Here is a 14,363-nt window from a genome sequence, read left to right as displayed (position 1 = left end):
ATCTATCTCAGGCAGAGTAGAAATTGCCATGAGATCCTCCAAGTGTTGTACATCGACCCCTCCTAGTCATTTTTCCCCAAGGTCGCTGAGAACATTGTTTCTCAGGGCACTCTCAGGCAAAATCACTAGACTTCCATTATTCAAACACACATTTAAATCCCCGAGCTGCATCCCACATCTGCTTCTTCCTCTGTCTCTACTTTCACATCCTCTCGCTGTCCAATGACCTCTCTGACTTACTTGAACCATCATATCACATTCTTCTCCCCATATAAAAAACCTCACTTTCTCACCCTTTTCCTTGTAACACTTTTCTGCATGTTTTGCATATTGCAAAACATCCTGCAACGATCTTATCCTCAGGGTAACCATGTATCTCATTATATAACCTCCTATTTCCTTCTTTACTGCACTTACTAACGTGTTCCTTAATGGCTGATTATATGCAGCATTAGGATCATCTCTCATGCCCCCTGATTATACTATGGAAGGGGTCTACCATCTCCTCCCCTCCCATTCTAATTTCCTTCTACAGAACTCCAATCTGGCCATAGAATTATTCTATCTGCTCTCTCTATTTTTCATTCAATTGGAACTCCCCATTAACCCTTTGAATTGTTCATCAAACTGTCGGGCGTCTCTTTTTATATGGGCGTGACAGTTTGGGGCTTCTTTTAACCAGACTTCAGCAGCGGATAATCCGTATTTCTGCTGATCTTTTAGCTGATTTTGTCCGTATTGTATCACATAATTCTTTACAACTAGAACTTTTAATTTATTTATTTATTCCACTCATCTCAATCACTCACACATTCGCTTCATGCAATATAAGACAGCAATACAAATAGTACATTATGTTAGTAGGCGGCCGCCCTCTTCATATTCTTAGTTACTCTATAACACAATATCAAAGAGAAAGTAATAGAAAGATAAGAAGTAAAGTTCCTGGACACCCCTGTGTCCCATGACGTCATCTAACCACTTTTTACGTGTCGCACGGAGTTAATTCTTTCCTGTAGCCTTCTCACAATGGCTATGGTCTCACATAGACTACTGCTATTGCCCCTTTGGCAACCCATTCGTCTATACTTCTCATTTACCTTACACATTTCACATAGACTACTGCTATTGTCCCTTCGTCTATGATTGCCTCTCATTTACAATACACATTGTAAATTCTACTAACACTAAAGTATACAGAAGAAGAAGAAGAGAGAAGAAAAGTTTAACCATTGTTATACTTACTACACGTTATCTGGGAGGCTTCCAAATTCTCCGGCTAGTTCGGAAAAACGTCACTGTTTCAGACAGGATGCCCGACTGGCCTCTAATGACGTCTAAGCAAGACGGAGGTCTTTTAATGATCGGAGAGTACTTCAGACCCACCTTTTCACAGCCAGGCTTTCCTCTCCCTCTGCAGTGAGTGATTCCGGCTCGAAGGACCAAAAATGTAAGGAGAATTTATGTGTTTATCAAAGAGAAGACGATCCCAGATCCCGTGCAGAAGTCTGGGCCCAGGAGAAACACATCACACTAGCCTGAGCTATATCAGATGATTTCTGCTTTAATTTTAAGGTGGTCAAAGATTATATATTATAAATGACATCACAGCAAAAGTTTATACCTCCAAGGTGAATAAGGATATATGATAGGCTTAAAATAAAAGTGATTAACATAAGTTACACCTCCTTAAGTGTATCTATTACATACAATAAGACCGTTATGAATTCAGAGAAAAGGAATGCAAGGGAGGCAGTCTGTCCCGTTTCCTGTGTACACCATCTATAAACTTATACACATGGGTGGTCTAGCAGACTGTCTTATCTGTCTACCTCAGAAGAGATTAGAGGCCTATAGAAGGGTTTGGTTTAACTCCTTAACTACTCATACCAGTATCATGCTATATATATATATATACCTAGTCTACAATGTAATATAGAATAATTAACTGATACATTGATCTACAATTTTCTTAACACAGTGCTAACCAATGAGCTAGACCCATTGAATCACCAGGATCTTGGAAAGTGTTCATGACTTGTTTTTGAGGCTTTTTTTTCCCTCAACATGTACTTCCAGTTCTGCAAAATTTAACTGAATTTTTAAAAAAGTTTGACCCTTGAAGTGACCATAACGTGGAGCCCCCAGTCTTATTGGTCTAAAGGTACAATATGGTTAATACCTAATTCACCGGGTGAGCTGATTTTCTCAAGTATTTAGAGATTTTGCTCATTACTGGTACAAGCCTATAATTTGGGTCAATGAGAGTTGCAGAATCTGGATCCTCACTAAGCAGACTTTCATGACTAGTCTCGATGAGATAACAAAAGCCATTTTTGTGAGAAAGGAAAAAGCCCCGCGCTTCTGTGCTCATAGGATGGTGTAGGAGATGCCAGTGAAGTAGAGAGGGACACTTACTTCGTAGAGGAGCCCTAAAGGGAATAACCGGGCTCCTCTAGATCCAAGAACATCCTTAAAGAACCAAGAGGAAATCCTGGCGGTGTTCAATTATATTTGACAAGCGGATACAGACATAGGCAATACTAACCAGAGTCATTGCAGTGCAATGCGTTTCGGAGCAACAGGATCCTTTTTCAAGCATAAATAGTTTGCATCTGTTCCTGGCTCCGCCCAGGACATATAGATCCTGGTCTCCATTCTCCAAAACATGTCTTATGGTCAGCTAAGCATAGCAGCAAGCCCATTTCCAGGTGTTGGGACTCAGCAGGTAAATTATTGGGCTACTGTATCACGCAACACTTCCAGACTAATGACCATACAGAGAATCCCCGAGCCTCATCCCGGTTCTGACGAGTCCTTTTTGAAAAGCTTCACCCAGTACCATAATTCTCATATTATAGCAAGACTTTACAAAATGATTTGGCAGTTTTTGCTATATTTTTATGCTATGCTTTTCAGATTAGTTTTAAGGTCATGCATTTTGAATGTACAATTGTCTTTTGGAAACAGAAAAAAGAAATCCAATGGACACGCATTGTGTCGGGAGCGTTCAAGAGCAAAGAGTATGTTATTTGTCTAAAAAGACAAGACAGCTGGTGTTCCCAGTGAAGAGAAAATTATCTGCTGAGGGGGAGAATATTTAATTGAACAGTGATTTCAGTGTGTGGTGACCTTGTAAAGTAGTAAAAGTGACTTTGAAAAGGTCAGCATGAAATATAAAACTTGACAAATTATTGGCTTAAACACAATAAGAACTATACAATTTTACTAGTATTTAGCAAACCTAGACGGAGATTGTAATAAATGTATGATGATAAAGCTGTAAGTTTTAAATGACCAAAACTAAAGTTTTCAACTTTGCATGTTTCAGATAGGACATTTTATGTTGCATTTTTAATACAGTCTTATCAAAATTTCCATTGTTGTTTTTTATAGTTTCAATGCAACCAGCAGAAGCAATGACATTACTCAACACTATATGTTAAGGGTAGTTGAAACTATATATACCGAAGGTGGCTACAATGATGCTTGGTTGGGGCAGTTACATGAAAATGTTATTCCTGTGCTGGCCCTACTTTTCTGCTTGCCCTTTGCCCTGGGCACGTTTTGTGGCTCTACTGTACTTCTCTGCTATGAGCATTACTACTTGAGGATACATTTAATTTGGAAAGGTTTGGAAATGTAGACAATGATATAATAAGTGAGATTGGCACCGGACATAACTTAAGGACCAGGCACTTCTTTACGGATTTCACCCACGTGGAGGTTTTATGGCCCTATTTTTTTTTTTTCTTCGGCCAACAATGTGTTTTGTTGTTTTTGGTTTTTTTGCTGCATTTTCCCCCTGTGACATATAGGGCTATTTTTAATATATTTTTCATGTAATGTTTTTTTCTATTTTTTTGGTTTGTTTTTTTTGTTTAGGTGTAAAAAGCTAAAAAAAAGTTATTTTTAAAATTAGTATGTTTACGCTAATATAAAGTACAGAAAATGGGTTCCTGATTTAGTTTGACATTTTGATATATAATTTGTGTTGGATTACATGATGCATATGTCAATGGTTTTGGCTGTGTCTAACAGCTGAGGACCTGGCCTGCTCCTGCTAGATTGCAGCAGTTTTTAATCCTGCTCTGTATTTTCACTATTGGTCGGGATTGAAGCCCAGAACCTAGCACCGTAAACTTATGGTGCTTGGTCCCTAATGGGTTTCATTTACTGTTTCTATGACAGATGCCCCTGAATAGCTGTTAACTGCAACTGTGGGTCGCAAAGGGCAGTTATCTAGAAATGCCTGCTGTACATAGTGTGTTTCTATGCCATAGAGGATGTACCATGATAGATAAGGTACTGATCTCTGGAGAAATTGGGCTCGTGGATCTTGGTAACCTGTTGTTCGAATCACTATGGTGTCTTTAATTCAGTAGTATATTCTCGAACCTGGTGGTCAACCGTCAATGCCATTATCTACATTCATTCCCTGGATGTTATTGGGACAATTTAGACTTTTCTATTAATTACATAATTTGACTGAGTAAGCCTTTTTCTGCTTCAATTAATAATTTACAGTATTTACACTTGGAAATTTTACTTTGTCTTAAGTTTTACAATAATATTGTAATACTGGATAAAGATTTCCAAAAATAACTTAAAGGGAACTTGTTACCTGCCAAAAGCACCATATAATAACTTATGCTGCTGATGGACGCAGTGACTGGAGCCGGGTGCTGTATTTTTTTATACTCTACTGCTTCATGGTGCCCGCCACTGAACTCGCCATGCTGCATAAAAATCTGACTCTTTTCAGAGTCATGTGTATGCGCTGTCCCATAGAGTTCGCAAAAATAGTCATGCGATGTACGTCCTTCAGCGGCAGGCACCGCAGGACGAGGATGAGTATTAAAAATACAGCACCCGGCTCCTTGTCACCTGCCCTAGCAGCACCATAAGTTAGTTTATGATGCTTCAGTCATGTGACAGGTTCCCTTTAAGACTATGCAATATGATTACATCATACTGTTACATACATTTCTGTCACTCTGTTCCTCCCAATCACAGGTTATGCGTTAATCTTTATCAATTTCAAACTTCCAAATACTACAATCAGCCTACCCCTTTAATATGCAAACACATGCCAAGTTAAGCTGGGTGTAGACCTAATGTGGAAAGGTCAATGGTTTATAATATTTAAGGTAACAAAATGATAGTGCGAAGAGAAAGGAGTGAATCTTTAAAGTAAACTTCTCCATTGATTGGTAAAAACATCACTTTGATCTTTTTGGAAAATTTTCAACTTGGCAAAACATTTCTATCAACTGCAATAAGAGAAATATGTGTTATTAGGCCAAATGTATTCTAATATAGTCTTTACTTTTTCTTTGCCGTTTCTGTGTGTATATAATTGTCAGAGGGCTCTAAGAATCTGAAATATGTACTTCTTCTACATGACCGAGGGCTAATATTTCATGGCTTCATCGAGATGATATCCAGTGTCTTACACACACTTGAGGGGAGATATTTACATAGCAATAATTTTATGGACATAAAACTGTGCTGAGAAAATCCAGAATGACAGCTGCAGAAAGTGCGGAAAATGAAATTACCGTGATGCATGACATTGGTTGGTTGATGAGCTTTACACTGAACTCTGTTCCTACTACGTAGAAGTAATAAAAGCTCTAATAGAAAGAATGGCCTCATGTACGGGACCAGGATCTATGGCAACACACAAAGTGCCAATGGCTGAATATTGTGGACCTCTAAGCCCTTCATGCCCACAATGTTCTGCCTAGTGAAGCACCGTACTAGTCTTCGAAGCAATGCTTCTAGAAGACGATAGCCAAATAATATTTCATGTGCTGCAGTATGTTGCAGTTTTTTTTAATGAATGCATAAGGCCAGTTTCATATCTGTGTTGGAAGCTTTGGTCGGAGGTTCCTTCGCAGATCTGGCACAACATACCAAAAAGAATAAGCTCTACGTGCAACACTTTTTTTTCTGGCTAAAAGCCGGGCAGCTTAGCGGAAAACAAACAGACCTCATTATAGTCAATGTGGTCCTTTTGGTTCCGTCTTAAGACAAAGCCATTTAGTCATGATGATTCCCCATTCTTGCTAACTGAACGGAGAAGAAAAACGGAACCCCCTGTTGCAGATGGGAAACCACCCGACTACAGTTATGTACATGTTGTAAAGGCACTTTATGACAATGCCTCAGACCAGGTGCACACGACCATATTTGCACGCACAAAATTTGCCCATGCAATATGCAGTGAATATTGAGTTCAATGGGTTCCTTCACAAGCGCTATTTTGTGGGTGCAATTACGTCACACAAAAAAAGTACACAGCATGTTCTATTTTCCCGTGCATTTGTGCAGGGAAATAGAACATATGAAACTAATTTAGGCTTATTAGCCATTTCAATGTATGGGACTGTGGCTGCGGGCTCTTTTGCCATCACAAGTGTGTACTATTTGCGCACACAAGAAATACCGCAAAAACGCAACCGCTGAAGCACAAAACCACAATGCAAATGCACATATGCAAGTGTGACAGAGGCCTAATGCGCATTTGCGATGTGTTTTTGCACATTGGGCGTTGCATATTTGTCTAGGATTAGGAAAACATGGCTGCTTCCTTCCAGATTTGGCCACCCTTGTCCATAGTATTGTGTGTGGTGGTCCAGCTCAGCTCACATTCACTTTAATGGAGCTGAGCAGCAAAACCACACACAACCCTGGTGGCGCTGTGCTTGGAAAAGAGTGGCGCTCTGGATGAGGGTGGCACTGTGTTTGGAAAAAGCAGCCATGTTTTTCTAATGTCGGACAACCCCTTTAATCATGTGAGCCTCTGAGAGTTTGAGTTTGTTGAAAACAACTGAATAGTTCCATGACCACTACTTTTTACTAGGTGAAATATTACAAAATGACACATTTTTCATTCTGCCAAAAATCTGTTTATGATTGAACTAACCAAATGAATACAAGATTAGTTACCATTTTGGCATCCATATGAATACTGTTGTTTTACCGTTTCTTGCTAAAAAATATGTGCACTCAACAGTATCTTCTCTTCACGAGCAACCATACGGAACAATAATACATGTCCACATTCAGTATGTTGACCGCTTGCCCATATGTATGTTTCTCATCTCCTACAAACTGTAATTGGTATTAGGGAGCAGGTCAGGACAATCAAAAGTGCAATAATAGTAGCGAGTCTACTTACTGTTTTCTGGGAAGATTTGAGTGTATTTAATGGGTGTGTGATCCGCTAACAATTTAGTGCAATTACTGTGCAGTTCTCCTGTCGTCCTGATGGCCGTGCCGGCACACATTGTATATGACTCCTTCCTGATGGCTGTGCCGGCACACATTGTATATGACTGGGACAGATCTTTTCAGTTTTGTAAGGATGCAAGACAAAAAGAGAAAAATTAATGGAAACCTATCCTGAAACATTAGCCTTAGCACTGTGTAAAGGTGTCCTTTGACTGGAATGTCTTGGCTCTGCATGAGAATCCTTTCCATTCTTTGTGTCCTGCAGGTATTGCCAACCAGGTCTCAGCAGAGATGCCAGATAAAACACCAGAGGGTACAGAAACCACATCGCAGAATGAAGGTGAGTATTATGTTGCTGATGGAGAGAAGCCTTTCTGTTTTCCACTTGTACTGCAATACAATATAGCCGTGCATAGTTTCTGCAAGGAATTTTGAAATCTGCAATACAGAGCTCCAATGTACTATGTAATGCACCGCTCCAGTGTGTTATAGAATGCACCGCTCCGGTGGGTTATAGAATGCACCGCTCCGGTGGGTTATAGAGTGCACCGCTCCGGTGGGTTATAGAGTGCACCGCTCCGGTGGGTTATAGAATGCACCGCTCCCTATATGGAGAGGAGAGGCCTTATGGGCCCCCTAAGGCTCCTGAGCCCATAAGGGTCATCTAAAGATTTACGCATAAAATAACCCTGTCATCCCAGCTAAAACAAAATGGCTGCACCGACTTTTTGACCTCCTGATGTACACTGTGCATTGTTAGTGCGTCGGTAGTTTAAAACACTACATGCTGCTCTCATTGGCCAGTGTTGCTGTTTGTTATGATGCCTAAGGGTTGGGCTACACTGAGACCTGATGTAGTGCTGTATAGCTGGAGTATACAGAGGACTATAGCTGCTTGCATCTCGGTGCACTTCTGTGGACTGCAGCTTTCACTTTAAAATTGGAAAGTCGCACTAGAAATTATCTCCTTCCAGTCTGCAATCTCCCTATTTAAGTTGGTAGTTTGATTACCGTATATTCTCGAGTATAAGCCTAGTTATTCAGCACAAAAAATGTGTTGAAAAAGCCCCCCCTCAGCTTATATTCAAGTGAGGTAAAAAAAAAACAGGAAAACCCCCGCAATACTCACCTCTCAGCTGGCATCTGTGTCCCCGACTAGATGCTCTCCCAAGCAGTGCAGCAAGCTGCTTCAGACTTTTCCCTGCTGTCATCTCCCTGGCTAGGTTTTGAATTCCCCCGCCGTCAGCACTGTGATTGGATCGAGCGCCAGCCAAACAGCCAGCGCTCATTTACAGCCCTTCAGTGAATGACATCACTGAATGGCTGTGATTAGTTAATCGAGCGCTGGCTGTGATTGGCTGGCGCTCGATCCAATCACAGCGCTGATGGCAGGGGAATTCAAAACCTAACCAGGGAGATGACAGCAGGGAAAAGTCTGAAGCAGTTTGCTGCACCGCCTGGGAGAGCATCGCGTGGGGAAACATAGATGTCAGCTGAGAGGTGAGTATTGCAGGGTTTTTTTACCCAGTATATACTCGAGTATAGCTAGGCTTATACTCGAGTCAATAAGTTTTACCCTTTTGTTTGTAGAAAAACTTATTGACTCGGCTAATGCTCGGGACAGCTAATACTCGAGTATATACGGTACTTTTAATAGACCCCTGCAACTCTCCAGACTTGTCGTGATAAATCAACCTTATTAGTGTGACAAAGAAGTGAAATAATTATGTATGTTACTAAAATGACAAATATGATGGCAAATGTACAGGGGTAGACAAAAATATGGCAACTCCACACACGATGCATGCCTTAAGTTACATGGGATTCAGAGGCGTAACTTAAAGCTCCTGGGCCCCAATGCAAAACCTATAAAAGGAACCCCAACTATAATGCCTTGTTCATAGTACTGGCCTCCCGATGTGGAGAAGAGAAGCCATATGGGCCCCGTAAGGCTCCTGGGCCCGGGTACAACCGCATCCTCTGCATCTCCTATAGTTAAGCCCCTGATGGAATTAAAAAACCTAGTTCAATAAGACCTGTAGAGACTGATTTTAAAGGAAGGTAATATGACACAGATGCTGCTCGAGCAACAAGGTTCCATTGGTCAGGGGTTTGAGCCACTTAGCTACTGTTAACAGCTGGCTCCCAAAACCACCCAGAGCAGGGCAAGAGGTGAAGTAAACACACATTTGGCTGGAAAGTTCTCAGCCAAGCAAGGATCAAAAGGGCAGCTCAGTGCTACTGATTTAAGATCCCATGCATTTCATACAGTGTTTCCATATTTTTGTCCACCCCCTTTAAATGCCAGATTCCCAAAATAAAAAGTTTCATATCCTGTGGGTAGGTTGTAAAAGTCAATTTGTGGAATAACCCCTTTAATAAAACCATTTGCGAAAAAAATGCTAATAATCACAAATATGAATAGAAAAATGTATAGCTAGGGCTAGACCTAGACCTCTTATTTCTAAGTACTAAACATCGCTGTAATGTAATGTCATCGCAGTCCATAGAAATGTATTAAGTAGCTTGAAAAATTCTTGAAAGTCGAACAAGTTGCCAGCAATTGCTTTTTTGATCACTACTGTACATGAGAGCAGCTGCTTTTTTCCTCAATAAGGCTGGGTTCACACAAATGGGTCACATTCCATGAGCAGATATCGGCAGCAGATGCGAATTACATATGGTCGCGTATGCATGCAGTTTTCTGTGTGGATGTATGGCTATGACAGCGCATAGTCTGCGTGAGAGAATGAACGTAAGCAGGGAATGACATCAGAAAGTTGCCCAACACCCTGGAAACCTCCTTGTATCGCTCAGGCGACATTCTAATGTATGGTCGTGGCAAGAGCTGTTCTGGGAGTCTCTCTTTACTTGGCTGGTTTATATTACTTATTTTGGGAGTAGTATAAACGACTTAAAAAAAACCCAAACCCTTATTCTTGTGGAGGAAGAGGCCAGAAGAGCAAGCAGAGGTTGCAGACAGTCTGGATGGATGTTACCCCCCCAGACTCCATCCTGCATTGTCTGCCCACAAATTCCTGCTTTCTTTATTCCATTTGTATCTGGTCTTCTAGCAGCTAGAATAGTGTACGTACTGCGGATCAAATGCATTCAGAGAGATCAATAGAGCCCATACAGGCAGAATCCGTGGTAAAATCAAGCATGCTACATTTTTTTTCCACTTGTGGAATCTGCAATTCCATGTAGGTGAACTGGCGAGCGTCAATGCATTTCAATGCCCGTGTATATTACTGTGTATCATACGCGCAGACGGCAATCCTGGAATCCGTCCTTCAAATGCGTTTGTTTGAGACCAGCCTAAAGGGCCATGAAAATTGCTTGGTCAAGTTGGATTGCTCTATAGCAAGAGCCCAGGAATAGTCACATCCCAGAAGTGTTTGTTGGGTATGTCTTTACAGATTGTACATCTCAGAGTTGTTGGAACTGCTGATGGATCGGTTCAGTCTTGTAAACACGAAAAGCCTCCGGCCGTACATTCTGCCAGTTCTGTTTTCTTTATTTCCCTGCATGGAACTAGTGTCAATTAAGATTAATTTCAACTAGTCCCACAACAATTGTGCAATCACCTTGCTGGGGCCTGGCAGATTCACAGAGATCAGGTCTAACGAAAAATCATTTCCATCATAGAGCTCAACCTTTTTGAACTCCCTCACGTTCCTCGTTGACATCCATAGCAATTTGTCTTGCAGTCATTTGAAGTACAAGTTTAGCGGAGGAATAAAGTGTATATGTCTGTCTGCATGCAGTAGAAAAAAGTACCGTATGTTGACCGTACCACCCCAGGGGCAATGCTTCGACTTCCATCGAGTGAATAGAGCCTTATGGATTTGTTTGACATATATGCTAAGTGTAAGGGCTAAGTGTAAATCTCCACGAGTGTGAGGCTGCCCTTAGACTAAACTGTTTTAAAATGCACCGGATTTATCACAGTGGCTCTGCTGAATGTTAAATCTATTACAATTTAAGACTGTCTAGTCTATGTTTAGACCACCTATTCATTCGCTTGGTTTATTCCAAAAATTGCGCCAAAAAGATGGAAACTACCAAACTATCTAAAAACACATGGTAAATGTGGCTCAAGGCATGGTTGACAGTTTTCTGGCATAATTTGCGCCAGAAAGATGCCATTTTTTGAATAATAAGCCCCAATATGCTCACCTAGCTAACTTTATTTTGCAACTGCGCACATTGTGGGGTTCGGACATGCAGAAAGAAATCCTTTCAGTGGAGCATAGCTAAGGGGGAATGGCAGAGCAATATGTCTAAGTGCTGGATGTGAGGGGGATTGGGGGTTTATCAACTAGACCCTCTGCCTTGGCCGGCATGTTAAATACAGGTGGTAGGACAGTGATCTTTTTACCCTGGGTAAAGGAAGGTCTACCTTTTGACCTATCAAGCTTCCCTGCTACTTGTCTTCCCCAGTTCAGTTACAATTTTGCCGTGAACTGAAGACCTCATCAAGCTGGAAGTAGAGAAAGTCGAAGTCATTCGGCAAGAGTCGAACCATGAAACTATTATCTCAGGCTAATAATTAGTTTGAGAAAACCTTTTTTTAATAGACTTGGCCTTGCTGGTAAGAAAAACTTGTAACTATGTTGTACAGTTTTCTCAAGGTGTTTGGGGATACTTTACAGATGAGACTCTAAATAAAGAAGACCACAAATCAGAGATCAGACTCCTTTCACAATGCTGGGTGAAGCAAACATCAAGAATGCCATTCATCCAAAAATGAGGAACTGGTGCTTGTCGGGTGAGCTCTTTCACGCCTCTTGCATCCTCTGTACATAAGAAGGGTAGCATGACTATTGCACTTGTTTGCCTCATGCTTATTCGCTAACATTGAGCAAGTTGCCACCAACCATAAATAAAGGCTTTTATACTGGCCGATAATCGTTTGGATTCCCCTGATCCAGCAAGAAGCTGAACGATTATCGTTCAGTGTAAATATATGCACCGATTGAATGATGAACGAGAAGTTGTTCGCTTCTCGTTCGTCCATGCAGAAAACTGAACGATGAATCGGTCCATGTAAACGGGCAGTCGTTTTCTTATGGATGACTGCCTGCTTACTATGAATGGAGGCGAGCCGACGGACGTGATCTCTGTTCCCCTCCACCTCTATTCACTAGCGATGATCGTTCTTGTATAAAAACACAAGGACTATTATCGCTGGGACAACCTGTTGGGCATCTGCGCCCATCAGATCGCCTCATGTAAAAGTGCCTTAGGTGAAATGGTTTTAACCTGGGTGCCTCTCAGTGGGGTCAATACCAGTTGCAATAGCCACTTCTATGGTTTATACAATATACCGATGACTGCATAATTTCATATCAGTCTAAAACATTGCAAGTCTTCAAACCACTAAAATCTGCATGTAATACTTGTAAATGGTTTGTTCCAGCAATAAAGCGATATGCTAAAAATAAACTTTCAAACTTGCAATTAGTTTATCTTTTAGATTTTTTTTTTTTTTTTTTTTTACCTAAAGTTCCAAACTGAGGAATGAAGTGGGTTCGAGGCGCTCCAGACACTGGGCTGTGAGGGTGTCATGATTTAGCATAAGAATAATTTTTTTTTTCTTTAAAACTTGGATATGTACCAATAAAATGTCTACAGACAATGGGAATGTAAAGCTAATGTTTTGTTGTTTTTTTTTCGTTTTTTTAAATTCAAAAATGTACTGTCCAATATATTTTTTTCTTCCCAGTACAGCATTGCATCAGACTTGATATAATGTAAGATCACAGTTTTGATCTCACCAAAGGTCCTGCTGAGCCATTCTGTACAATTGCTCTGATCTTTAAGGAACTATCAAATATTTCAAAATGTTATTTTCAGATTCCTGCAGAGAGTTGACTTCCACAAGCCATTGTTCAGCTACATTTCCCAGCTCTCTCAGTTCCCACATTCATACCTAATGGGTTTTGCAAAAACTAAACAAATTGGCGCTAGATACATTTATCTTTATGTCTGTACTAAAAGTCATCCAAATAAACTAGTTCTTGTATTGTTAATATGCAGGTCATGAAGACTGAGGCTGTCAATAGATATGAGCCAAACATGAAGACTTCACATTCCTGGCCTACATACATGTGTATTGTAATGGAGGAACAACCCTTATTGATGAGCTTAATACATTTGTCCTCCAACAGCGGACATAGAGGACTGTTGAACAGCCCCGTTACACATTAGGTTGTTGGTCACTCCCTTTTAATAAAGGGAGTGTGTTATCAGAAACTAACCTACTTTTTATATCAACTTTCAATCTTAAAATTGTTTTTATATTTAGGGATTTTACTTTAATTTTCACAATAACTATGTACTGTATATTTTTTTAAAAAATCATAAAAAACGGCAGTTTTAACACATTATTAAGCCAGGTGCACACTTACCGGATGTGAGAGTTGCATTCGAGAGGCTCAGGCGCTACTTGCATTGGACAACAAACCGCTTTGGAGAACAATAGCACTTTGACACAAGCTGATTGTTTATTTAAGAAAAAACTGCCAGGGTGGGGACAATAGAAATGCTAGCTGTTAAGGCCCATATACACGCAAAGACAATCTTTCAAACGATTAAAAGATTGACAGTTTTAGCGGTTGTTTTGCATACACTGCTAATAGGCACTAATGTGGATTCAGTAGTTTATTACCTTCATTTGCGTGTAAACGAGCCTCCAACAGCTGTTTGCAAATCCCAGCATGTGATCTGCACTTTGCACTCTGCATTGTCTTCACGCGGGCTGTCAGCTGAATATAAGGTAATTGGCTGCTCCCGTGGAGAACACAGTGTGTGGTCTGTGTTATCTCTCTTCAACTGAACACTGAATTTTAAGCTCACCGAAAAATCATCGTTCAGCCGAAGAATGAAAGCGTTTAACACGATTATTGCTCAAGTTATCGTTTGAATGAATTTTAAGCGATAATCATTGCGTGTAAAAGGGTCTTAACTTTTTTGCTACTTTTAATAAAATTAATCAAGAAATTAAGTTGGATGTACACAGAACGCTAACTGTTCGAAAAAATCGCTGTAACGTTCGAATTTAATCGATGATCGTTCAGTGTAAACCCGGTCAATAATCGAACTATGAACAATAATTCATT

General features: G+C 40.5%; 1 protein-coding gene across 3 annotated transcripts in view; it reads left to right on the top strand.

The window, feature by feature from the left end:
- The window catches only part of PLEKHG1 (pleckstrin homology and RhoGEF domain containing G1), a 251,462-nt gene that overhangs the window by 89,459 nt on the left and 147,640 nt on the right, over window positions 1-14,363 (top strand). For 2 of the 3 annotated variants that reach the window (XM_066595927.1, XM_066595926.1), the window contains exon 2: window positions 7,505-7,579. The exons of the other annotated variant lie outside the window; for it this stretch is intronic. In XM_066595927.1, coding sequence (XP_066452024.1) covers window positions 7,531-7,579 — 49 coding nt within the window. In that variant the 5' untranslated portion in view covers window positions 7,505-7,530. The remainder of the gene's footprint in view (window positions 1-7,504; window positions 7,580-14,363) is intronic. 3 annotated transcript variants of the gene reach the window in all.

Source organism: Eleutherodactylus coqui, chromosome 3 (assembly GCF_035609145.1).
Source record: "Eleutherodactylus coqui strain aEleCoq1 chromosome 3, aEleCoq1.hap1, whole genome shotgun sequence".
Classification (NCBI taxonomy): Eukaryota; Metazoa; Chordata; class Amphibia; order Anura; family Eleutherodactylidae; genus Eleutherodactylus; species Eleutherodactylus coqui.
The sequence above is the reverse complement of the archived record's forward strand: the minus strand, read 5'-3'. Positions and strand labels throughout refer to the sequence as shown.